The sequence below is a fragment of the Hyperolius riggenbachi genome, chromosome 2 (genome assembly GCF_040937935.1).
Source record: "Hyperolius riggenbachi isolate aHypRig1 chromosome 2, aHypRig1.pri, whole genome shotgun sequence".
In the NCBI taxonomy this organism is placed as follows: Eukaryota; Metazoa; Chordata; class Amphibia; order Anura; family Hyperoliidae; genus Hyperolius; species Hyperolius riggenbachi.
The window spans coordinates 76,676,559-76,703,046 of record NC_090647.1 but is presented as its reverse complement, the minus strand read 5'-3'; the positions used below and the strand labels follow the sequence as shown (position 1 = coordinate 76,703,046).

Below are 26,488 nucleotides of genomic sequence, written 5' to 3'. Positions count from 1 at the left end.
CAGGCATCCCTCCCACAGGGGTCCCTCCCTAACCGCTCACCTGTCCGCCATGTCCTAGAGCTGAAAGAAAACGTTAAAACACACGATTGGTTCGCATGATGGCCAGGGGCCCCGGACCTCTCTCACTGGCCGGGGCCCCAAGGCCAATATGCGATACCTGGAGGGGAGTGCAGGTGGGCCTGGACCTCTCACACCCAGGCTCTGGACCTCTCACATCCAGAAAACCCACCAACACTACCTCCATACTGAATGCTAAATTCAACACACACACGCAGTGAGAGAGGTCCGGGGCCCCTGGCCATCGTGCGAACCAATCGTGTGTTTTTAAACGTTTTCTTTCAGCTCTAGGACATGGCGGACAGGTGAGCGGTTAGGGAGGGACCCCTGTGGGAGGGATGTGCAATCTTGCGATGGCGTCCAACTGAAGCCTCCCACCTGAATGCTAATGGCTGCTAGATGTGGTATGGCAGGTAAAGGGTGTATGACAGTGCATCCTGATTGGCTGACGAGCACCTGCTGACCACTTAAACGTAGCTGGATGCATATACTGCTGTGTTCTATTGCTTGTGTGTGTTGAATTTAGCATTCAGTATGGAGGCAGTGTTGGTGGGTTTTCTTGATGTGAGAGGTCCAGAGCCTGGGTGTGAGCGGTCCAGGCCCAACTGCACTCCCCTCCAGGTATCGCATATTGGCCTTGGGGCCCCAGCCAGTGAGAGAGGTCCAGGGCCCCTGGCCATCGTGCGAACCAATCGTGTGTTCTTAGGGTACCCAGCAGGAAATTCCGCTAACGTGATTGGGTGGACAGCACCATCTCAATCTGCTAGGTTTCAGTTAAGTTGAAGTAGACTACATCTACAATATTCGGCCAATCAAACCGCATGGGCCCGGACCATTTCTAGGGGCAAGTTATATCAGCAGAGCAGGGGACCTGCGTAGGCCTCACTCTTATGGGAAGGGGGTGTGAGGCTTGTCTGCTTGCACCCCTTCATCTCCCATGTGCTGTGCCGCCTGCCACTAATTCACAGACCTCAGATCAGCAGTGATCAAAAGACACAAGAGCAGTGCATGGTGCACATGGTGGATTTCAGATAAGGAAGTGACATCATCAGTCACTTCCTGCATTTGAAGTTCACCACATGGTCGCCTTGCACTCCTCTCCTGTCTGTTGCTGAACTGAAGTCTGTGTCTTAGGAAGATGGGTGGTGCAGCACAGGGGATGAACACGGGGGCTACCTGTACAGAGAGGAGGGAGTTATATCTTTGTAGGGACTACCTTTCCTATGGGGAGGTGGGCTATTTATACTGAGAAAGGGGAGGCTACCAATGCTGAGGGAAGAGGGGATACTTATCAGGCGAGATACATTGGTTACCTAAACTGAGGGCAAGGATGGAAGGCTACCTATCCTAAGGGCTACCTTGACTACTTATCCCGAGGGGAAGGGAGCTACCCATCTTGAGAGGAGAGAATGCTACCTATTTAGGGGACTTACCTATGCAGAGGGGAGGGACATACATCCAAGGGGCTACCTATGCTGAGGGGAGTAGGGATTCCCTATCCAGGGGGTTACATTGGCTACCTATACTTAGGGGAGCAACCTATCCAGGCAGCTACCTATGCTAAGGGAGGGGAACTACCTATACTGGGGGCTACTTACACTGAGGGGAGGGGGGGCTACCTATCCAGGGGCAACATTGGCTACCTTATACTGAGGGGAATGGGAGCTACCTATCCAGGGGGCCACATTGGCTACCTATACTGAGTAGAGCGAACCATCTATCCAGGGGGCCACCTATGCTGGCTATGAGGAATAAGGTGTTGATACGTAAAACATGCACTGGGGCCCATAGCTACGCCAACGCTAAATAGCACCCCTGCTTCATGCCGTAGAAGTTGTGTGGTTGGAGAACTTGGTCCTATGAGGTTTCCTGCTGGGTCCACTAACCTAGGCTAGCCCCAAATTCCTCATTGCTACAGACCTGTGAAAGTATATTAACATCAGAATAGACATTAGCAAGCTGCCTCGCATTAATGGATACATCTAATACACTTCTCCCCCACAGGCTTCATATTTACAGACTGTCTCACCCAACATGTAATCTCCCTGCTGCTGGGGAACTACAGATACCAGCTCTTACTGGGAGATGCAGCTCCAGAAAGCCCTCCTGGATGGGCAGTTGGCCACTTCTAGGAACGGAAGCGGAATCCTGTGCCGAGTGCTTTATGAAGCCTGCAATCCAGCTGCTGCCATGCAATCACATCACGCACCAGTTTGTTGATGTCAACCGGAGCTCCATGGGATCAGTACCAGCATGCACCGCGCACGGAATCACAGACTGCTGATTGGAAGACAGAATATGACGCTGGGCGTGTCCACACGCTCCCCGGGGTTGCTATAGCAACATAGAAACGAATGGAGCCTTCAACACACCGAACAATGAAATTCACGAGAGGCGAGACTACAAGGAAAGGGAAGTGTGACGTCACGACTAGAGCCGATAGTAAGGTTTGTATGAATGAGTGTCTGCGCTGTAATCTATGCGAGAGTGCGAGTCTCTAGTATATCCTGTGGACGCCAGAGTACACAGGGGAGGTGCTATACGTACAATAGTACGCCTGTAGGTTATTACTTGCCTGGGGATGTTGCTGTATGTTTTGATACCTGATGAGTTGCAGAAGAGCACATGGTACCCCAACGTAGTACCGTTGTGGTGAAAATCAGAATCAGAAACTTTATTTCGCCAAGCACGACTGGGTCGTGCCCGGAATTGGGCTTGGCACGTACAGGGTACTGATACACAATATAGTTACAGATACAGGACAGGACATGCAGTAGGAACAGAACTTACAGAATACAGAACATTATATAACCTTTATGCAGAGGGAGACAATGTGGCATAAGTTACAATACAAAAAAACAACCGAATGGTATGCTTGAGCTGGAGCGCCGTCTATGTGCAGAGTGCTACAGTGCGTCATGGTATTGTGGGGTGGGGATGGGCATTCCCATGGAGAGAGTTCAGGAGGTTGACAGCCGAGGGAAATAAGCTGTTCTTGTGGTCCTGGTGCAGATGGATCGGAACCGAAGCATCCGGCTTGAGGGGAGCTGATTAAAGAAGCGGTAGCCTGGGTGCGAGGGGTCGTTTGCGATCTTTAATGCTCTGGTGTTCAGCCTGGAGTGGTAGAGGAGGTCCAGAGTGGGACGTGATCTCCCGATGATCCTCTCCGCAGATCTGATGACCCTCTGCAGTTTGAGCCTGTCGCTGGCGGAGGAGCTGGCGTACCAGACCAGGATGGACGAGCATAGGACGGATTCGATTGTGGCTGAGTAGAAGTTTGTCAGAAGTTTTTGGGCCACACCGAACTTTTTCAGTTGCCGGAGAAAGAAAAGTCTCTGTTGGGCTTTCCTCTGTGTTGGCAGTGTTGGCGTTCCACCTCAGGTTGTTGGAGATAGTTGTGCCCAATAGGCGGACACTGGGGACTCTTTCTACTTCCTTGCCGTCAATGTGGATTGGAGGTGGGGTAGAGGCGCGCCTCCTGAAATCAACGATCATCTCCACCGTTTTCGCTGTGTTTAGGACCAAACCGTTCTCTCTGCACCAGCGGCATATGTTATCGACCTGGTGGCGGTACGCCTTCTCATCGTTTTTGGTGATGAGACCTACAATGGTCGTGTCGTCGGCAAATTTGATTACTTTTACTGAGTCTGACGTGGACTTGCAATTGTTCGTATACAGAGAACAAAAACGGCGACAGGACGCAGCCTTGTGGGGCCCCTGTGTTTGTGATTCTGGGTTGTGAGGAGATGGTGCCTAACCTGACGACCTGGGACCTGTTGGTGAGGAAGTCCGTGATCCACAGGCGTAGGGTGGGGTGGACTCCTAGCGCAGCAAGATTTTCTTGAAGTATCTTAGGGCTGATGGTATTGAATGCTGAGCTGAAGTCCAGTAGGAGGATCCTGGCGTAGGAGTCTGGTCTATCCAGGTGATCATAGACGAGCTCCAAGCAGATGTTGATGGCATCATCGGTGGACCTGTTCGATCTGTACGCGAACTGGTGCGGATCCAGCAGTCCCTCTGTGGAGTGCTTGAGGAGGGGTAGCACCATGCTTTCAAAAGCTTTCATGATCACAGATGTAAGTGCCACGGGCCTGAAGTTGTTGAGGTCGAGGATGCCCTGCTTTTTGGGGACAGGGATAATGGCAGACCTCTTGAAGCATGCGGGAACTTTGCCTTCCTGGAGAGACCTCGTGAAGATGGAAGAGAGGGTGGAAGCGAGCTGACGAGCACAGGTTTTCAGGCAGGCTGGTGACACTCTATCATATTTTGCAACCGGTTGCAATAATTCTACTTTCCACAAATGCCAGGCTAAACAAGTGGCTTTTCAGTCTGTATTTGAATAACTCCAGGGGTGGGGTCTGTCTTTACTTGGTGCAGTAGGGAGTTCCAAAGGATAGGGGCAGCATGACAGAAAACTTCGTCCCTCTGTGGAGTGCTTGAGGAGGGGTAGCACCATGCTTTCAAAAGCTTTCATGATCACAGATGTAAGTGCCACGGGCCTGAAGTTGTTGAGGTCGAGGATGCCCTGCTTTTTGGGGACAGGGATAATGGCAGACCTCTTGAAGCATGCGGGAACTTTGCCTTCCTGGAGAGACCTCGTGAAGATGGAAGAGAGGGTGGAAGCGAGCTGACGAGCACAGGTTTTCAGGCAGGCTGGTGACACTCTATCATATTTTGCAACCGGTTGCAATAATTCTACTTTCCACAAATGCCAGGCTAAACAAGTGGCTTTTCAGTCTGTATTTGAATAACTCCAGGGGTGGGGTCTGTCTTTACTTGGTGCAGTAGGGAGTTCCAAAGGATAGGGGCAGCATGACAGAAAACTTCGTCTCTTAAAGGAATCCTGAAGCAGGTGCTTTAAAAAAAAGAGTTTCACTTACCTGGATCTTCTGCCAGCCTCCTGCAGCTGCCCTGTGCCCATGCCATCACTCAACGTTCCTCCGGTCCCCCGCTGCAGCTGAGTCGACAGACACTGCGCGGCTTTGGCCGCGTTCGCGCTCCTCTCGCCGGAAGCGTCCTATGCAGGCGCAGTAAGAGAATACCTTGTACTGCAACTCCGCAAGGTGCTCCCGGCAAAAAAAGGGGAAAAAGTGCTGCCAAAATTATTCTGCAAGTTTTCTTGCTTGCAGCCAACTTTCTCACGCCAACCGCTCCGCTCTGCGCCGCCATCCCGGTCTTCGCGCACGGTGTGGAGGCCAACCCCGAGGTCATCCTCACTGCGCCTGCAGGAACCACCACTGTAAATCAAGCCCACGTTGTATGCAGCTTACTGCGCAGGTGCAATAGTTCTGCGCCTGTGCAGTAGAGACCCGATTATGTCACGTACACCACGCCGTGGAGCGCACTGGAAGCCGACCTGGCGAGGTTGGCTTCTTCGCCGCTGGACACCGGGAGACGCATGAGCTGCTACGAGGGCACAGATCAACTGCCAGGAGCTGGAAGAAGCCCCAGGTAAGTGCAGTTTGTTTTATACAGTGGTGTGAAAAACTATTTGTCCCCTTCCTGATTTCTTATTCTTTTGCATGTTTGTCACACTTAAATGTTTCTGCTCATCAAAAACCGTTAACTATTAGTCAAAGATAACATAATTGAACACAAAATGCAGTTTTAAATGATGGTTTTTATTATTTAGTGAGGAAAAAAAACTCAAAACCTACATGGCCCTGTGTGAAAAATTGATTGCCCCCCTTGTTAAAAAAATAACTTAACTGTGGTTTATCACACCTGAGTTCAATTTCTGTAGTCACCCCCAGGCCTGATTACTGCCACACCTGTTTCAATCAAGAAATCACTTAAATAGGAGCTATCTGACACAGAGAAGTACACCAAAAGCACCTCAAAAGCTAGACATCAAGCCAAGATCCAAAGAAATTCAGGAACAAATGAGAACAAAAGTACTGTAATTGAGATCTATCAGTCTGGTAAAGGTTATAAAGCCATTTCTAAAGCTGAACTGTCTTTGTTGCTGGATGAGGGTTTGATGGCTGGCTTCCTGGGGAAACGGGAGTGCGATTTTCTGGTGCCCTCGGCCCCCAGGGTGCCGGTTATCTATCAGTTACCCAAGATACACAAGTCCCTAGAGGAACCTCCGGGTCGTCCCATTCTGAGTGGAGTTGGTTCAATTATCCATAGATTGGGGCAATATGTGGATCACTATCTCCAACCGCTGGTTTCAAGGCTCCCACGAGTCCTTAAGGACACCAAACATGTCTTGCAAATCTTGGATTCTCTGGAAGTGGGGGGTAATGTGCTTTTGGCTACTGCAGATGTTAGCTCACTTTATACCAACATTCCCCATGAGGGTGGGGTTGAAGCGGCGAGATTTTACCTTTCCACAGACACACAACTCCCGACAGTACAGATTAACTTCATAATGGAGCTTTTAGAATTTGCCCTAAAGAAAAATTATTTTTGGCATAAAGGAGATTTTTTTTAGACAGATTTTTGGTTGTGCCATGGGGGCGGGGTTTGCCCTGGTCCCTGGCAAACCTTAATATGGCACAATGGGAAGAGGAGGCTATTGAATTGGGAGGTGAGAGGATCATATTATGGAGGAGATTTATAGACGATCTCCTCATCCTCTGGAAAGGGGATGAGGAGGATTTTAATCTCTTCCTTAGGGATATCAATGGATTAAGATCCAATATCAAACTGACCGCAGAATCGAGTAAGGTAAGTATCCACTTTTTGGATTTGGAGATTACCAGGAAGGGTGAGGGATTTACCACCAGGTGCTTCTTTAAGCCAACGGATAGGAATGGCTACATTGAGACTTCTAGTTGCCACCATCCGAATTGGCTTAAGGGGGTACCAAAAGGGCAATTTATGCGTGTGAGGCGGAATTGCTCCAACATGGAGGATTATAGGGCACAATCAGAGATCCTCAAAACCAGATTTATAGAGAAGGGATATAATAGGGAATGGTTGGGTCACGTCCAGGATGAGGTGGGGAATATGGTGAGAGATTCTCTGGTGAACTCAACGAGGGATAAAAAAGAAGAGGTGAGTCCTTTTACCTTCTGTACCGATTTTTCCATACAATATAAGCAAATTGAACGGATATTTACTAAGCATTGGGATATTTTACGAGGGGATCATGTACTGGGGAGGGTTCTGCCCCCTAGACCACCTTTTGTATATAGGAAAACCTCAAATTTAAAGGATAAACTAGCCCCTAGTTGTGTGGCCCCCCCTAAACAACAAAAACTACAGGGTTGGCAATCAGATGGCTTCTTTCCCTGTAGGGGATGCAAATGCTGTAGAGAGGCCAAGGGTGTGAAAACAAGGGAAGTTGTCTCTGCAGTAAACGGGAAAACGTTTAAGATACGTAATTTTATTAATTGTGCAAGTACATATGTTGTTGTATGGTGTGAATGCGGCCTACAGTATGTGGGCCGCACCACCAGAATGTTAAAAGAACGGATAGGAGAACACATTAACAACATTAGGAAAGGATTTGAGCTGCACAGTTTATCTTTGCATTTTAAAAAAGAGCATAATTCAGACCCTAGTAATATGTACTTTTGTGGTGTTGAGAAATTAAGACCATCATGGAGAGGCTGTAACAAGTTGAGGGAAGTATCAAAAAAAGAAACTGAGTGGATTTTTAATCTCGAGTCAGCTGCTCCTAATGGCATGAACATAGATCTGGGTATTAATGCTTTTATTTGTAACAAGTAAATTTGTATAATCTAGATTCAACTTGTTTACTTGTTTTTGCTGTATTTTTGTGAAGAATTGTTTACAACATTGCAGGTGTATCAGGGCGGGTGAATTGGGGTGGTATTAGTGGATAGGAGTGTATTTGTATAGGAGAGGAGATTTATGTAAGGGTGCCGCTCTACGGAGGTGTGCGGAGGATTCCGTATAAAATTTTAATATGGGCTATGTATCTGACCAATGGGAAGAGGGTGGGAGGGCGCGCTGTTCACTATTTGAAATGCCGGTCTGCGCTGTACTGCGAGCCCCTGATGAGTCACTTGTGACGAAATGCATAGGGCGGAGCAGTAGTACACGAGACCGGAAGCTGAGCTGGAGACGCTGGAAGTGCAGCTTTGATCGGGCAAAGGGGAATCTGATGCGGCATCTGCGGAGTGGTTACCCGGGGACCAGCGCTGTCAGCATTACGTGCTTTGATTTACCTTACGCTTGTGAGTGCACTACCTTTTAAACTTTTAAATAAATTTACAGTATTACACTATACTAGTGTTTTTTAAGGTGCAGTAAAGTTGGAAGCCTTGCCAGTGTTTGAAACGGACTGTTTCCTGGTACATACCCCCATATATGATCAATCCTGCCTCCGGAGATCTTGGAGGATATCTAGGGTGAGTGCAGGCACATTGGGGGGCTGTGTCCCGGCACTGGTGATTGGAGGGTGATCCTTAAAGGCACATGGTGTAAAATTCTCCGGGTGAAGGAGTGATTGGAGGAAAACAGTATTACACTATGTTCTTTTATTTCTTTCTATTTACATGGTGATGATTGTCCTGGACTAAGGAGCCAGTTTTCTGGAATACGGTTTACCCTGAGGAACCAGTCTAAGGACTTTATTGGCCACTTGGTGTGAGACTGTATACTCCTGTGTTTTCTTGAGACAGAGAGCGCGTATATAACTCTAATTTTCATTTCTAAAGCTGTGGGACTCCAGCGAACCACAGTGAGAGCCATTATCCACAAATGGCAAAAACATGGAACAGTGATGAACCTTCCCAGGAGTGGCTGGCCGACCAAAATTACCCCAAGAGCGCAGAGAAAACTCATTTGAGAGGCCACAAAAGACCCCAGGACAACATCTAAAGAACTGCAGGCCTCACTTGCCTCAATTAAGGTCAGTGTTCACAACTCCACCATAAGAAAGAGACTGGGTAAAAACGGCCTGCATGGCAGATATCCAAGGCGCAAACCACTTTTAAGCAAAAAGAACATTAAGGCTCGTCTCAATTTTGCTAAAAAAACATCTCAATGATTGCCAAGACTTGTGGGAAAATACCTTGTGGACCGCCGAGACAAAAGTTGAACTTTTTGGAAGGTGCGTGTCCTGTTAAATCTGTTGTAGAAGTAACACAGCATTTCAGCAAAAGAACATCATACCAACAGTAAAATATGGTGGTGGTAGTGTGATGGTCTGGGGTTGTTTTGCTGCTTCAGGACCTGGAAGGCTTGCTGTGATAGATGGAACCATGAATTCTACTGTCTACCAAAAAATCCTGAAGGAGAATGTCCGGCCATCAGTTCGTCAACTCAAGCTGAAGCGATCTTGGGTGCTGCAGCAGGACAATGACCCAAAAGACACCAGCAAATCCACCTCTGAATGGCTGAAGAAAAACAAAATGAAGACTTTGGAGTGGCCTAGTCAAAGCCCTGACCTGAATCCTATTGAGATGTTGTGGCATGACCTTAAAAAGGCAGTTCATGCTAGAAAACCCTCAAATAAAGCTGAATTACAACAATTCTGCAAAGATGAGTGGGCCAAAATTCCTCCAGAGCGCTGTAAAAGACTTGTTGCAAGTTATCGCAAACGCTTGATTGCAGTTATTGCTGCTAAGGGTGGCCCAACCAGTTATTAGGTTCAGGGGCAATTTCTTTTTCACACAGGGCCATGTAGGTTTTGAGTTTTTTTTCTCACTAAATAATAAAAACCATCATTTAAAACTGCATTTTGTGTTCAATTATGTTATCTTTAACTAATGGTTAACGGTTTTTGATGAGCAGAAACATTTAAGTGTGACAAACATGCAAAAGAATAAGAAATCAGGAAGGGGGCAAATAGTTTTTCACACCACTGTATTTCCAACTCGGATCTTCCCTTTAAAGGGAATCTTAAAGGAGTTATCAGGCAAAAAAAAACCAACAACAAAAATGTGTTTCACTTACCTGGGGATTTTACCAGCTGCTCTGGTCCCCCTCCGTCAGCTAGTTTAGTTTTTGCCAAACTGGGGGTCGGTGGGCCGCATTGCGAACATTTTTACGCATTCCCGCTGGTGCAGGAACATTAACACATACGTTTTACGCGTTAGTGGTTCAACGCGTACATTTTTACGCATTGAACCATTAACGCGTGAAATGTATGTGTTAGGCCTGGTTCACATTAGCGTTCGCTGTCCGGATCCGCCTGATCGGATCCGGACCATATACTGTACAAACGGAACGTACGTTCCGCATAGCAATGCAAAAGCTAAAGGTCACACGCTTCCGTTCCGTACAGTACGGAGCCGGACCGGATCCGGACTCCGGACACTTTTCCAACATGTGCTATTTTTGGGTCCGGATCATCCAGCCCACGCACCCGGACGGGAGCCTGACTGCACCATCCGGAATATAGAAACCAATGGAAACGGAAGCACAGAACACACTGGCTACAAAATCCTGATGTTCTACCCCACTTCCTATGCGTATTCTAGTGGCGATTTTGGATGAGGACACATGGGCAAGCATTTTGGAGTGGTGCAGCAGTGACTTTAACGTGCTGGAGCTGTTTGGCAGTATGTCGGAGGTGGAGGTGAGGCCTAAACAGCGGAGGACCTGATTCCACAGGTGCACCTTCTGCTGACCTCCCAGACCCCAAAATTTTTATTTATTTCTACTCTCTTTTGCCAAACGGATCCGGATCGCAGCCTGATGTACACCTGATGCAACCTGTCTGGATCAGATCCGGATCAGAACCGTACGGTTCAGATCCGGATCCGGTCAGGTCATCCGGTCCGTTTGGCAGAGAAACGCAAGTGTGAACGGGGCCTTAATGTTCCTGCACCAGTGGGAATGCGTAAAAATGTACGCAATGCGGCCTGCCGACCCCTAGGTCGGCAAAAACTAGCTGACGAAGGGGGACCTGAGCAGCAGTGAGTGACTACGACAGCACAGGATGGCTGCATGGGGATGGTAGAAGCCCCAGGTAAGTGAAACTTTTTTTTTTGCCTGATAACTCCTTTAACTGAGAGGGATATGGATGCTTCCTTTTAAACAATACCAGTTGCCTGGCTGCATTAGTGGCTGAATCACACACCTGAAACAAGCATGCAGCTAATCCAGTCTGTCTTCAGTCAGAGCACCTGATTTGCATGCTTGTTGAGGGGCTGGGCTAAAAGTATTAAGAGACACAGGATCAGCAGGAGAGTCAGGCAACTGGTATTATTGTAAAAGGAAAAATCCATATCCTTCTCAGTTTAGGTTCCCTTTAAAGAGACTCTGTAACAAAATTTTGAGCCTTATTTCTTCTATCCTATAAGTTCCTATACCTGTTCTAATGTGCTCTGGCATACTGCAGCCTTTTCTAGTTGCACTGTCTCTGTAATAAATCTTATCATCTTTCCTCTGTTGGCTCCGTCGGGCTCAGGCTGGAATGTGTGGAATGTGCAGCACTGCTTGTGATAGGCAGAAGCTTTGCACACCCTCTCCAAGCTCTCCTCTCAGCCTATCACACTCAGGTTAGCAGCCATGTCTTTTGTTTGTAAACACTGCCTAAAACTGGCAATTACAAGCCAAGATTGCAGCAGGGAGTGGCAGAAAGCATAGAGGGGCCCAGGAGAACATAATGAATAGAATGGTATGCTTTGTATTGTAAGAATTTTAGAGTACAGATTCTCTTTAAAGACAGGGTCCTTAACTTTAGGACTGCATGAAGTAAACTGCATAGTGGATACTAAATGACTTATCACCATGGTGATAACCATAGAAACCGCTCAGCAACGTTGGAGATGAGCTTAGCGAATTGTGGCCAGTGCTTTTTCAATTCAATCACACTGCAGCACTAAATCCTGCCTGCCTCCAAAATTATGCTATGTTTACTCACCCTTATTATCTGCAACTACCGGTAGTAGTCACCGCAGAAACCTAGAGTATGTACTTCAGTGTCGCATGTAACTGATAGGCCTTCCAGCAAAGTGTAACTCAATAACCTTCTCTTTAACCATCTAGCTAAGAGTTGGTTGTTTATAGATGTTCTGGTTGTGGCTGATCTGTTGGTGCAGAGGAGATATTTTTACTATAGTTCCACCTTTAAAATTTACCTGCAGGGGAAAAAAGTGCCCCAAATTGGGTACTCGCCTCGACAGAAAGTAGCATCTGGATAATCCTGAGGCTGGGTGCACACATAACATAACAAGAAATGATGAGTTATATGTCATGTTTTCAGTTTATGTTGTGTGCATTTTTTGGATGTGTTTTAAGTGCGTGTTTTTTTTGAGGGGGTTTTTTTTACCACAGATGCATTTTTCAAGCGTTTTGAGTGCGTTTTAATGCATTTGCAGTTCACATATACAAAACGCATATGTGTTTTGTATGCATTTTCCATGCGTTTTTCTATTTCCACTGATGCAAATCACTAAGAAGACAACAGGAAGCGGAAATACATCACAAAATAATTTTTGGGAGGACGCATATACGCAACGCATACAAAACGCATGAAAAAAAGCATTTAATTGCGTTCCCATTGACTTTCATTATGTGCGTTTTTGCATATTAAGCAACAAAACCTGCGTTTTTAAAAACGCACGCATATAAAACGCATGTGCGTTTTTGTAAATGCGTTTTTTCCCTGTGGCCCACAGACTTCTATTAGAAGCAAAAGTGGAGCGTTTTCTGCAATGCTAGCGTTTCTGCTATATCTGCACCTAGCCTGAGACTTCTCCCATCCACCTCCACCGGCCTGTGCCAGTGCTGTCTCCTCGCAAAACCATCGACAAACCCTTGTTGACGGCTCACGCATAGCACGGCGTAGTGCAGCAAGTTTCAGAAGGACACATCGCTGGGTCACAGAGGTGGAAGGAGACTGGGGAAGCCTCTGCATCCTACAGAGGCTTCTCCTGATGTAAGGATCTGTCTTATTTGTTTTCTAACCTCACAGGCTTGCTTTATAGAGACTCAGAGATGAAATAAGATAATAGATCTTTACATACCTGGGGCTTCCTCCAGCCCCATCTGCATGGAGCGCTCCCACGCCACCATCTTCGGCTTTCTCTGATCAGGAGCTGATCTCATTGGTTCTTGACCCTGTGATCACTGTGAGCCAATGAGAGTTGCTCACTGTGATCACAGGATCAGCAGCCAATGAAATCTGCTCCTGGCCAACTCACAGATCTCTGCTGTCATTCCAAAAAATGTATAAAATTTCCATACAAATCAATCAACGCTTGTTTTTTTCCCCCATAAATTTGCAGGCTTGGTAAAATACACATTTGCCAGTGAATGGATAAAGAATTTCACATATTTGGATTTGACTTGAAGTTTTCAGTAATTTTTAGGCAACAAAACTATTCAGTTTTGGGCATAAGTTGCTCTTCATCAGGCCTAAGCATACAAAGTCTCCTCAAAGGCAGAAACTGAGTTCTGCTGCAAAAGACGCATCTGTACCAACCAGATAAGGCCTTGCACCATCTCACAGGCAAAGGAAAAGTCAACCCGTGCAGCTACTGGGGAGTGCCTGGTATAATGCAGGTGTTATTGTAAAAATCACATTGATTTTGGGGATTCCCAAGGCAGTGCTGGTAATAAGGTCAGATGTTTAACTCCCAAGCACACTGACTTAATTTTTGCTGCCGCCTCGGAAGCTCGCCGTGTCATAATCTGAGACGATGGAGGTGAGGAACGGGCAACCCTCCCTATGGTTCGGGACTCCTTTTGCGATGCCAGGTTGTCTGTTTAGTGGGTAGTTAACACGGGGCCTTTCCAGGATGCGTCCTCACCTCTTGGACTTCTGGTCACGCCCCCTACTGACTTAATTTTTAGTTAATTTATGCCTAGTGTTGCATTTTAATAGTTATCTTAAGGCAACAGATCTAATAGCTTAGTACTCAGTAGTAATTCCCCCCCCCTCCCCCATTTCTAAGTCTGAACCCCGATTCTCAAAAGAATCACGTAGTGATGTTTTAAATGAACGAAAAAGAATCTGCTTGGAGCCACTTTAAATCACTGCTGAACTGTTGGGGTCTGAGTGAGTTGATCCCTGCTAGTTAATGATCATCCTGCAAACTCAAGATAGTTAAGCAGTGGAAAACTCCATCCAATCTGGTGCAGGTATTGAGAAACCCAGTGTGCGCTGTCATATCATGATTTGTCTTCTAGTGTTGTCTTTAAGCATGCTAATAGGTTATTTATTGTATTTATAAAGCGCCAACATATTATGCAGTGCTGGACAATAAATACATACAATGATACAAAGGATGACAGATGTAACAAGGTTATACAACAGAGGATAAAGCTATACAAGGCAAACAGGGTACCAGATGCATGATCATGCGGTTTTGGGCGGGTTAGGTAGACCCAGTAATAAAAGTACAAGGCTGTCATTGGAAAGGAGCACACAACATGTAGACTACAGTAGGGAAGGGAGGACCCTGCCAAAGGCTTACAATCTAAAGGTTAGCATGGTAGAACCATCGAAGGAAATTTGACTAGGCATGTTTTGGGTTTTTTGGCTCTATGAGCATTATCTGAACTGGAACATTGTAGAGGACTAATTGGGTTTGAAAGGCTGATGATTCCTACCTGTAAGCTTAATTGTTTAAAAGGGCACTATAGTGAAAAACTGGAAAATGTTAAATACATCAGTACACATACCTACACCTGTCACAGATTAAATGCTCCATAATTGAATAACTTCCTATTCAGCTGTCACTTACAGCAGGCATTATAATCTACCAGCTCTGAACCTCTTACCAATAGGTTTTCAGTCAGTCTCTTCATGGGGTATTTTCAAAGTCACTTAATTGCTTAAAGAGAATCTGTATTGTTAAAATCGCACAAAAGTAAACATACCAGTGCGTTAGGGGACATCTCCTATTACCCTCTGTCACAATTTTGCCGCTCCTCGCCGCATTAAAAGTGGTTAAAAACAGTTTTAAAAAGTTTGTTTATAAACAAACAAAATGGCCACCAAAACAGGAAGTAGGTTGATGTACTGTATGTCCACACATAGAAAATACAACCATACACAAGCAGGCTGTATACAGCCTTCCTTTTGAATCTCAAGAGATCATTTGTGTGTTTCTTTATCCCTGCAGTTCTCATGCACTGAAGTTTCAGGCTGCTCTTTTTTCTCCTGCAAACAGCTTTGCCCTTGTCTGTAATTCTTCAGTATGTGAAAGCCCAGCCAGCTCAGAGGACGATTTATCCAGCTTGTAAAAGATAAGAGAGAAGAGAGAAGCTGCTCTAATCTAAATAATACACAGGCAGTGTGCATAGAGGGGCCTGGAAGGCGGAGATTCATATCAGAACCACAACACTGAAGAACTTGGCAGCCTTCCAGACACAGGCTGACAAGTCTGACAAGGGAAAGATGCATTGATTTATTACAGAGACTGTGATAGCAGAAAGTGCTGCAGTAAGCCAGAACACATTAGAATAGCTTTTGGAACTTGTAGGATGATAAAAAACAGGATGCAATTTTTGTTACGGAGTCTCTTTAAAGTGAATGGGAACTCCTATTTAAATTAAAAAAAAAGTCAGATACTCACCTAAGGAGAGGGAGGCTCTGGGTCCCATAGAGCATTCCCTCTTCTCTCCCGGTCCCCGCTGTTGTCCTGGCTCCCCCGTAGCGGTATTCGACTGTTTCTGTCAAATACCGCTGTTTGCCTGCCGAAAGCAGGCTTCGGAAATGCTTCAGGAGTCCGAGTGCTCCCGAAGACGGGCCACTCTACACTGCGTACGCGCGAGCACCCACTGACGTACTTGCACGTGCGCAGCCGCCTGTCTTCGGGAGGACTCGGCTCCCGAAGACTTCCGAAGTCCCCTCGGCGGGGAATTGAACAGGGGAGCCAGCGCAGCACCAAGGGCATCGGAAGAGGAGAGGGAAGGCTCATTCGGACCCGAGCCTTCCCTCTCCTTAGGTGAGTATCTGACTTTTTTATTTAAATATGGATTCCCATTACCTTTAAAAAACATTCACTGAGAGGACCTACATAAAGTTGCTTGCCTAGCATTCCTACTTATGTTCACACAATTCTGGCAGTTGGAATGTGGCACTGCCATTCAAGGAGTGCCTTTGAAAATTGAAAGAAATCGGGTTGCGGGGTTACTACTCCGCAAGTCAGCAGAGAGCTCTGCACAGCCAAGCCCGTGGCGGTTCCTGGATCAGCGTGCACACACACCCGGTGAGATCTCAGCAGGAGTCCGGTGTTACAAGGCATGATACGAGCACTCCATGACCTGTAAGTTGACGGCTGACAGTGGTTTCCTCGTTGTGAGGTGAACACTCCTAATTTGAATTAAAGTTGGCTTTTGTATTTTGCTTATATACTGAGTGATGGCACTTTATTATTATTGTCAGTAGTTTGCTGTGGTTGGTTGTTGTGTCAATCCCACTCTCTCGTATGTCCTTACCATTTAAATCGGGAGAATCCCCCATGAGTTGATTTAGTCCAAAGAGTTCAGAGTTGGTAGATTATAATACCTGCTGTGAAGGCTACGTAGGAAGTAAATCATGTATAGTGCTTCTTCTCTAGGACAAATGTTTATAATGTATACTGAGTTGCCCAAAAATTAAAGACACCCTCTAATAATGAGTTGGTCCACCTTTTAGCTCTGGTCACAGCGGATATTCTTCTTGGCATGGACTTAACAAGATGCTGATACCATTGCTGAGGAATGTTGGCCCACGCTGACATAATGGCATCCCTAAGTTGGGTCAAATTAGATGTTGGCATTTACAAACTTTGAAGTGAAGCAACTTTGTTCCACAGATGCTCAGTAGGATTGAGGTCAGGGGACTGAGCTGGCCATAGAGGCAGGTTAAACTCTGATCCTCAAAATGATCTGAGACAGATCAAGCAAGGTGCATTGTCATTGTTCTTGGGTCCACAACAGGTGTCTTTCCTATTTTTCAGTGATGCCAAAGGTACTCTTGATGGTCTCCTGCTGCTAAAGCCCATCCTTGGCAAATTATGTCTTGTTATGCTTGTGTAATGCACCTGCATTTAAATATTCTGTAATTTTTCACATCGTTGCCATTCCGTTGCTACAGACCCTTAATCATCTGTCATGCACTGTACAAAGTACAAAACAGACAGTGAGTACATTGAAATTAGTGGAGATGGGATAAAATTGGGGCAAACACAAGCATTTTAGTCCTCTTGTGTGAGGATGGGTTGAATTTTGGATGCATTTTTGAGATGGATGTAATTAATTAGGAAAGATGAAGCTGAAATAAAAGGTCAAGGGTAAATACTGCCCCCAGCAGGCATTGGGAGTTGAGGTTCTCAACATTTTTGGTAAGCTACAGGTAGGGTAGCAGAAAGAGATCATGGAATAATCACAATTTCAGTTTTACTCATATTAAGTTTGAGGAAATGGGATGCAATGAATGCAGAGATAGCCAGTTTCTTGAAATAATAGTATAGTGAGGTCAGTAGCTAAGAGATACCTGTAGAGCTGAGTGTATTAATTTTTTCCAGGCCATGAATGAAGATGAAAAGAAGGGGTCTAAAAAAGCATACCTATAAAAATGGCGCCTGAGGCACCAGAGGTAGTTGATTTAAGGTTTGGCAGCACCAGCTTAGTCTTAAGGTGGCCACACACCATACAATTTTTTTTAAATATCTATTCAGTTTAAGAATTGCAATTCATTTTTCTGACTGATAACATTTCAAAAATATGACCAATGTACCACACACCTATGTTCAATTTTTTCCCAATTATGATAAAAATGATTGGAAACGCTGAGAAAATTGCTAGGGTGTGTATATTAATAAAGTGACAATATAACACACACCATATAATCAGAGGAAAAATTGAAGAAAATTTTCCAGCTTTCCGGATTGATAAAAATCGAAAAAGAAACGGGAAATCCAATCGGATTTTTCAGTCGCATGAAAAAAAAAAGCTTTCAATTTTTTCGGGAGATCCGATCATATTTATCGAATTGCTGTAAAATCGGATCATTTTATTGTATTGTGTGTGGCCACCTTTAGGCATAGGTAGAAGGAGGGTTCTGTGTGAGAGCAGGGTTAGGTTAGGACATGGTAAAATATTTTACAATAGCAGGGTGGAACACCCAGCTAAAAGATCCTGGGGAGAACACTGGACAGCACGGTGGTGTAATGGATAGCAGTCTTGCCTTGCAGCTCTGGGTCTCTTGTTTGAATCCCAGGCAGGGCAGAGGGGCACTATCTTCATGGGGTTTGTATGTTCTCGCTTTGTCTGCATGGGGTTCTTCCCACATCTTAAAAACGTACAGATAAGTTAATTGGCTCCCCCTAAATTGGCCCTAAGCTATAATGCACATGTGGCTATGATAGGGATTAGATTTTGAGCCTCTCCGTGAGACAGTCTACTTACTCTGTACAGTGCTGCAGAAGGTGTCAGCGCTATATAAATACTAAATTATAATATCCAGCATGATTTTTTATTTTTAACATTGTGATCTGTATGAATCTGTATGATGTATTTTCAGTGTTCCTTTAATTTTGTTTGAGCAGTGTATTTAATCTTTCTTCTCTGCGAATGTATGAGAATCTGGCTAGTTGTACAATTCCTGGGTTATTCATCTATAATGTGCGGGGAAAACGGGGTCAAGGAAACAGCAAGTCACACTTAAAGGTGTAATGTTTTGTTTCTTTTCCTTGGACACCGTCCAGTAGCCTTATGCTGTAAATAGAAATGCGTAGGAAGCAATTGGACACGGATTCTTCAGATTTGCCGAGAGCTGAATAAACTACAAGTCTTACCTGCCAGTCTCTTCTTTATGGACATTTGAAACAAAACAGCAGTGAAAAAAATACTGAAAATTGCAAACCTTTGGCTTAGCATGGCAATGCTCACAAAGTGGGATGTCATCACACCTTACCAGTGCATTGAGAAGCTTTGATGTGCAGAAACCAGCACCCAACCCTATTGACATCAAAAGGAAAAAGTGCTGCGTGCATGTGCAGATTTCACTGTCCCTCTCTATACCACTTAACAGAAGTGAGTCACATGGGTTTCTTCTAGCTGTGCTCAAGCCGTGAACAAGTATATCCAGACTTGGCATGCATGAGTAAGACCAGCGCATGCCTACTAGAATGAAGTGCACATGCATTTTTTTTCTTTTTTTCCACTCCATGCACAATCGGCTTCATTCTAATGCCCATGCACGGACCTTACTCATTCATGCCCAATCCAGCTGCACTTTTCCATGGCTAGTAGGACATCCAGAAGGTGAAGTGGGACCCAGCACTGGAATGGTTGGCTCTGAGGATTCAGGAAGCCTCTGCACCATCCAGATGCTTCCAACTTTCCCCTTCCTTACTTCAGGTTTTTCATTAAAGGGGTATTGTCATCGAGAATAGTTTTTTCCTCTAAGGGCTCTTTTTCCACTTGGAAGCCTAATCACAATCGCGCAGTTTGCGATCGTGCAACCTGCTTTTTCCACTCACCATGATTGCGCCGTGCAGCTTTCGGGAACAAAATGCGATCGCACCAAAACATGCAGGCCGGCGATTGTGATTCGGGGGGAAAAAACAAATAAAGGAACACTGCGATTTATATGTAAATCATGGTAATGTTTTGATCAGCAAAACTGCTGCAATCCGCTTTTTCGAGTGGATTAGGGCAAGTGGAAAAGAGCCCTAAAGCACCACTTAACTAGGGCTGTGGAGTCGAGGAGTTGGAGTAATTTTGGGGAACCTGGAGTCATGCTCCGACTCCTAATACGTTTTTTTTTCTCACAAATAATTTTTATTGAGAAAATTGAAAAAATTGTACAAAATTATAGACAGTATAAACAGTCAGAATGACTGAAAAACAATACACAACAAGAACTAGCAACAAGTTGAGTTCTGAGTATGCATAATTCCTTACACAGAAACTTAAGGATGGTGTAGGCAGGTGTCGGTAGCACCTAGGCATCATATACCGACACTCCAAGGGTGCTACGGTCTTTGCTTGGGTTAAGAGAGTTATCATGTATAATCAGGGTCCAGTAAGCAGGGTGAGTGGACCAAGTGAAGGAAGACCATATGTACCTGAGGCCAGAACTCAGGTGTGAAAGCCGGATGACCAGGGACATCCGCTGTCACACTAGGTAACATGGGCAAATGCCCAACTATGGAGAGTGAGGAAGCTGTGGGAGAAGAGGAGAGTAGAGAGAAGAATAAACTGAGATAATACTGAAGGGTAAGGAGAGAAGAGAAAAGGGAGGAAAAAGGGGAAGAAAAGAAGTAGGAGGGACAGAGTTCCAACCCACAACCCATGGATAGGGATAAGGGACCACTATCTAGGCCTCTGAAATGTTGTTCTGTTACCCTGGTAAAGCACAACTCCAGAGGCCTCAGACCTCACTGATCAGGTTTGGGGGGGGGGGGAGTCAAGATAGTAGGAGATGTATAGTTTCCATACTTTCTCGAAGCTAGGAAGGGAGTTGTCTAAAATAGCTTTCATTTTGTCAAAGCAAAGAGCACTATTTAGATTGGATTTAAATTGGGCAAATTTAAATTGGGCAAACGACGGGGAGGGCGTCTTCCATGAGCTAGCTACTACACGTTTCCCAGCAAGACAGGTGTGCGTTAAAAGCTTATATTGAGAGATTTAGAGACCTGGGGGTCTGAGGCCTAGCAGGGCCACTTCAGGGAGTTTAGGGACCTGTGCTTTGATAGTAGTATAGATTATTTGATAAATTCTGCAGGCCCTCGGGCAAAATCACCAAATGTGGGACATAGTCCCCTGCTGTCCACATCCTCTGAAACAAAGGCGAAGCAGCACCTTGTATTGAGTTTCAACGAACGTGGCACTGATTGAGCATTTAGGGATAAGCGACCAGATGGAAGCCAGATCCTCCGTCTCAAGGAAGGTGCCAAGTTCCTTCTCCCATTTTATTATATATGACGGTTTGGAAAGAGTGGGAGGGGAAATAATACACCTATAAAGGAGGGAGATTAGGCCCGCAGATCCAGGATCAGAGGCACATACATGTTCAAAACTGGTTCTAGATAAGAGCGAGTCGTGTGATTTGACAATCTGGGTTACAAAATGGGATATCTGCAGATAGCGAAAGTGTTTAGAAGCAGGAAGGCGCAGGACTTAATTGCTTTATCGGTGACCTGATCAAAAATAGAGGTGAGACCATTGCGCCTCCACCAGAGAAATGCTGAGGGATTGTCCAGGCCTGGGGTGAAGCCGGGGTGACCAAAGAAGGAGGTGAGGAGGCAAATGCGGGGAAGCAAGGTCAAAATTGAATTTAACGTTATCCCAAATCCTGAGGGAGTGGGATAAAATGGGATTTTTTATAGTTTTGCGTTGGGCAGGGGATAACCATAGGAGGTTATTAAGGGCTATTGGAGAGCATAAGGATTGCTCTATCTTGGTCCATATAGGTGGATGTGAGGTCTCATGCCACATGGCTAATTGTGATATTTGCGCCGCATTGTAGTATGCTGATATATTTGGGACTCCTAAACCTCCGTTTTGCTTTAGACAGTACAGAGTGCTTCTCGGGACCCTGAGTCTAGTTCTAGCCCATATAAACTTAAAAATTTCAGACTGCAAGCGTTTAAGTGCGGACATGGGAATACTGGGAGTGCTCGGAATGCATATAGAAACTTAGGGACGATGGACATTTTAACAGCTACGATGTGTCCAATCCAGGAGATACAATATCTCTTCCAGCATTCCATGAGTTGGCTAACATCGCGCATCAGTTTGGGATAGTTGGCTGTGTACATTGTGTCATAAGAATTTGTGATATAAATACCAAGGTATTTTAATTTTGTGGGTTCCAGGTGAATTCATATTTGGATTTTAAGGTCTACTCTAGAGCACTAAGTCTGGTAAGGAAACGTTTAAAGCTTTTGATTTCTGGCTATTCATTTTGAGGCCAGAAATGTCTTCAAAAGTGAGTAGAGTGTCTGCTAAATTAGGCAGTGAATTTTGAACATCAGAGATCGTAAGAACCACGTCATCTGCATACATGCAGAGTTTATGTTGCCGACCCTTTAAGGAGTAACACCTGATGCTGTCACAGTTATTAATCATCAGGGCCAAAGGCTCCATAGCAAGAGCAAAAAGTAACAGCAAGAGGGGGCACCCCTGTCTAGTTCCTCTGCAAACAGGGAATATGTTAGAGCGAAATCCGCAGTAGCGGACATAGGCATGCGGAGAGTGATAAAGGGCTCTTTCCCAGACCAGAAAGTTGGGACCAAATTCCCAGTGGGAGAGTAGCTTTAAAAGGTATTCCCAGGATAGGGTGTCAAAAGCTTTCTGTATGTCAAGGGAAAGCAACATCATGGGGGTCCCTGACAGTCTTGCGGACGAGATTATGTGGAGTAGACGTCTGACGTTGTCAGTGGCTTAACGTCTGGGCATAAAACCTGCCTGACGGAAACACAGAAGGAGAGGAAAACGTGGTAAGAAGAGAAGGCATGCAGACTCGGAGGCAGCAGGGGAGGGGGGCAGTTGCTCCTATTAGAGAATGCTAAACTTGACGTTATTAATTTAACTGATATACCCCTCAGTGAACCCCAGTTATCAGTATTGTAACAAGACCTATCCTTCTGCCCAAAACAAACAGGCTGTGAATTTGAGACATACAAAGATATACAATTATTTTTGAGACGGGTCCTCTTGAAGAGGATGTACACTTCAGCTCCGCCGTATGGCTATATAGATGAAGAATTAAATGAGATAGATAATATGAATCTGAGTGACCTTCTCTATGAGGTAGAACATGGTGAAATTCCGCCTGTCCTACATACTAATTTACGCCCAAAATCCACCTTTATGCCTGCATTGAGCAGTAATAAATACACATCCATGTTTATGGATTTAGTAACTGAAGATTAAAAGACGATGAATTGGAAGAAAAAAAGTGGACCAGATAATTTAAGTATTGTGGAAAGGAAGGCTTTAGAGGAATTACAGAATAACAAAGAGATTGAGATTAAAAAGAGTGATAAGGGGGGCAACGTAGTGGTCATGGGGAAGGAAATGTATGAAAAGGAGGTTAAATGTTTGTTAAGTGACAAACATACATATAAAAGAATACATAATAACCCCTTCAAGGAATTAGTGGAAAAGATTAATGATAAAATGATATGGGGTTACCTGGATGGAATCCTCTTAGAAAAGGAGATGAAGTTTTTGAAAATTGAGATTTATACTGTACCTACCTTTTATTTAACACCCAAAACCCATAAGGACATAAAAAATCCCCCAGGCCGCCCTATTGTTTCGGGTAACAATGGTCCTCTTGAGAAGGTTGCTCAGTTCGTAGAACAGAAGATTAAAGATATTGTGAAAAAAATACCATCCTTTGTGATGTGATGGAGGGGGGCAGATGAGAGGGTATATCCTGCACGCTGGTGCCCCCTGCTGGCCATATAGCCATTGTCTATATGCAACTGAAACCCTCTCCTATGACTAGCTGAGTAGCTCAGCTTCTGTTTGAATCAATCACTGCAGACTAGGTGTCATGTGTATGTGCACTTCTTGATTGGCTTACAAGCAGCCTGCAGGCTCTATATAAGCAGCAGAGAACTGTTTGGGAAGTGAGTTTCTCCTGTGTGTTTGGTAAGTTTCAGAGCAGTTGGGGACAAGCTCCTGGGTGTGGCAGATCCAGGGCTTGGCTGCGCTCACATATGGTGTTGCATGCTGGTTCTGGGGCCCCGGGCAGTGAGAGTTCCTGGGGCCCCAGGCTGGCTTGTGCACCATTATTGTTTTTAAATTTTAATGTAGATTCCCATGCAGTTTAGTTAGGAGGGGGGCAGATGAGAGGGTATATCCTGCACGCTGGTGCCCCCTGCTGGCCATATAGCCATTGTCTATATGCAACTGAAACCCTCTCCTATGACTAGCTGAGTAGCTCAGCTTCTGTTTGAATCAATCACTGCAGACTAGGTGTCATGTGTATGTGCACTTCTTGATTGGCTTACAAGCAGCCTGCAGGCTCTATATAAGCAGCAGAGAACTGTTTGGGAAGTGAGTTTCTCCTGTGTGTTTGGTAAGTTTCAGAGCAGTTGGGGACAAGCTCCTGGGTGTGGCAGATCCAGGGCTTGGCTGCGCTCACATATGGTGTTGCATGCTGGTTCTGGGGCCCCGGGCAGTGAGAGTTCCTGGGGCCCCAGGCTGGCTTGTGCACCATTATTGTTTTTAAATTTTAATGTAGATTCCCATGCAGTTTAGTTAGGAGGGGAGCAGATGAGAGTGTATATCCTGCACGCTGGTGCCCCCTGCTGGCCATATAGCCATTGTCTATATGCAACTGAAACCCTCTCCTATGACTAGCTGAGTAGCTCAGCTTCTGTTTGAATCAATCACTGCAGACTAGGTGTTATGTGTATGTGCACTTCTTAATTGGCTTACAAGCAGCCTGCAGGCTCTATATAAGCAGCAGAGAACTGTTTGGGAAGTGAGTTTCTCCTGTGTGTTTGGTAAATGGACACAAAAGCTGTCTTGGCGAAGATTGACGGGGTACAGGTGGAGGATAATTGCCTGTTGGTGGGGTTGGACGTGGAGGCTCTCTTCATGTCGATTCCACACCAAAAGGGTTTAGAAGCTCTAAGTTATTATTTGGAGAAAAAATATAGAGATCGGCAGGCTCATTCTGAGTTTGTGTTAGATATGATGAAGCTCGTTTTGAATTTTAATTACTTAGAATTTAAAGGAGAACTGTATCAACAGAAGAAGGGTGTGGCCATGGGGGCGGCGTGTTCCCCGTCCTACGCGTGCCTACACCTGGGCTTCTGGGAGGATACCGTGGTTAGGGGCATGCGTGGGTACCGGGAACACGTGGCCCTATGGCTAAGATACGTGGACGACATATTCGTTGTCTGGAGGGGGACTGAGTCCCAGTTACACGAGTTTGTCGGTGAATTGAATAACAATACTAGAGACATATTTCTAAGGTATACCTACAGTAAAACTGAGATCTCCTTTTTGGATTTGAAAATCAAAAAGTTGGGTGATGGACTGATTACAGGCACGTATCGCAAGGAGACGGCCGGCAATACCTTGCTGTCAGCAAAAAGTGCTCATTTGCCGTCGCAAAAATGGGCTGTGCCTACGGGTTAGTTCATGCGATTGCGACGCAACTGCAGCCAAATTGAGGATTTTAAAATAGAGGCCGAGGACCTTAAGGCGAGGCTTTTAGCCAGAGGTTATCCTAGGCATATAATAAACAAAGCCTATTATAAGGCATTATCAAAAAGAATAACTGATTTGTTGGTCAACAGATCATGTGACAATTTAAAAGAAAAGGATTCTGGGGTGGTCAGGGTGGTGACCACCTATGGATCTCACTACAATGAAATAAGGGACATAATTGGCAAACATTGGCATTTGCTGGGTAGGGACCCGATTATTAAAAATTTGGTGGGTGATTACCCCCATATGGCAGCAAGGAGGGGCAGAAAGCTAGCTATGAAAAAAGCCCTGTTGCTATGCATTTTAAAATAGTTCATAATTCTAATCCTAAATGTCTGAAGGCAAAAGGAATTTATAAATTAAACATAAGCCCTAGAAGGTGGGACTTTGACCGACAGTTGCTGAGGAAAGAGTCCTTTTGGATTTATAAATGCAATTCCATGCAACCATATGGGCTTAATAGCGACATGAACCTAAAGGTCTGTAAAAAATGGCTCTGGTTGCTTTCTCAAGAATAGACACTAGATGGAGTCTGCTCAGTCTTTGGAGTCTCCATAGCAACACACACAGAATTACGCGTGCAGTGGGCATAGTAATGGCCGCATATAAGAAGGTCCTATGCCCAGACGCACACGTCTGAAGAAGCCTATTGGCGAAATGCGTCACGTGTCCAGTGACGTCATCCCGCCGGAGTTCCTAGCGGCATCGATCCACCCTTAGCCTCCGCCCCTCTTCCCTTGCCGGCTTCGCTCCGGATGGATGCCATCGGCGCAGGCAACTTTAGAAGATAACCCGGTCCCCCAGTAGTCCAGTGACCTGGATGGAGCCAATGAAAGAGACGGCGAGTCCCTGCTAACTAGTCAGGGCGCGTGAGTACCAGCCTATGTGCGGACTTTGTTTTGACAAGTGGTGAAGCTGATGAAAACGCTATTGTAATGCAAGCCAGTTCACCAAGTCACTTATTGCTGGATGTCACTTGTTTAACCTGCCCCGGTGGAAGTTTGGCGTGACAGGGTTGTGTAGTCAGTTGCTACACGTAATGGGGATGTTCCTTTTTGGAGATACTTTACATAGAGGCTCTTAGAAATATTGCATACAAAAGGGTGGATTGATGATATTGTCCTCTGGGATGACCATATACAGCATACTGCACAGGATTTAAAGGGACCTGAAGACCTTTTTGAAATATCCCGGTAATATTAGATGAATAGGTGCACCTTAAGTCTTCCTGAATAACCTGGCCGGCCTGGTGTAAGGTGTTTGCTGTAGGAATGAGATTTTTAATTGGTTTAAATACTCTGTGGTGATGTTGTGATATTTAAAAATAGGCGAATAAAATGTTTGATATTTTTGCATAAATTCAGGATCCCTATATATTTCAATTAATTGT

At 45.3% G+C, this 26,488-nt stretch overlaps 2 protein-coding genes across 4 annotated transcripts in view; one reads left to right on the top strand and one right to left on the bottom strand.

Annotated features, from left to right (window-relative positions):
* IFT88 (intraflagellar transport 88) overlaps window positions 1-2,328 on the bottom strand; it is a 74,204-nt gene extending 71,876 nt beyond the window's left edge. Inside the window, exon 1 of one of the 2 annotated variants that reach the window (XM_068266931.1) lies at window positions 2,087-2,328. In XM_068266931.1, the coding sequence (XP_068123032.1) occupies window positions 2,087-2,093 (7 nt within the window). In that variant the 5' untranslated portion in view covers window positions 2,094-2,328. The remainder of the gene's footprint in view (window positions 1-2,086) is intronic. The other variant, XM_068266932.1, reaches the window with a different exon arrangement.
* A 60-nt stretch (window positions 2,329-2,388) lies between these two features.
* The window catches only part of CRYL1 (crystallin lambda 1), a 175,115-nt gene continuing 151,015 nt past the window's right edge, over window positions 2,389-26,488 (top strand). For both annotated transcript variants that reach the window (XM_068266934.1, XM_068266933.1), the window contains exon 1: window positions 2,389-2,504. The gene's annotated coding sequence lies outside the window, so the exon portion shown is untranslated. The remainder of the gene's footprint in view (window positions 2,505-26,488) is intronic.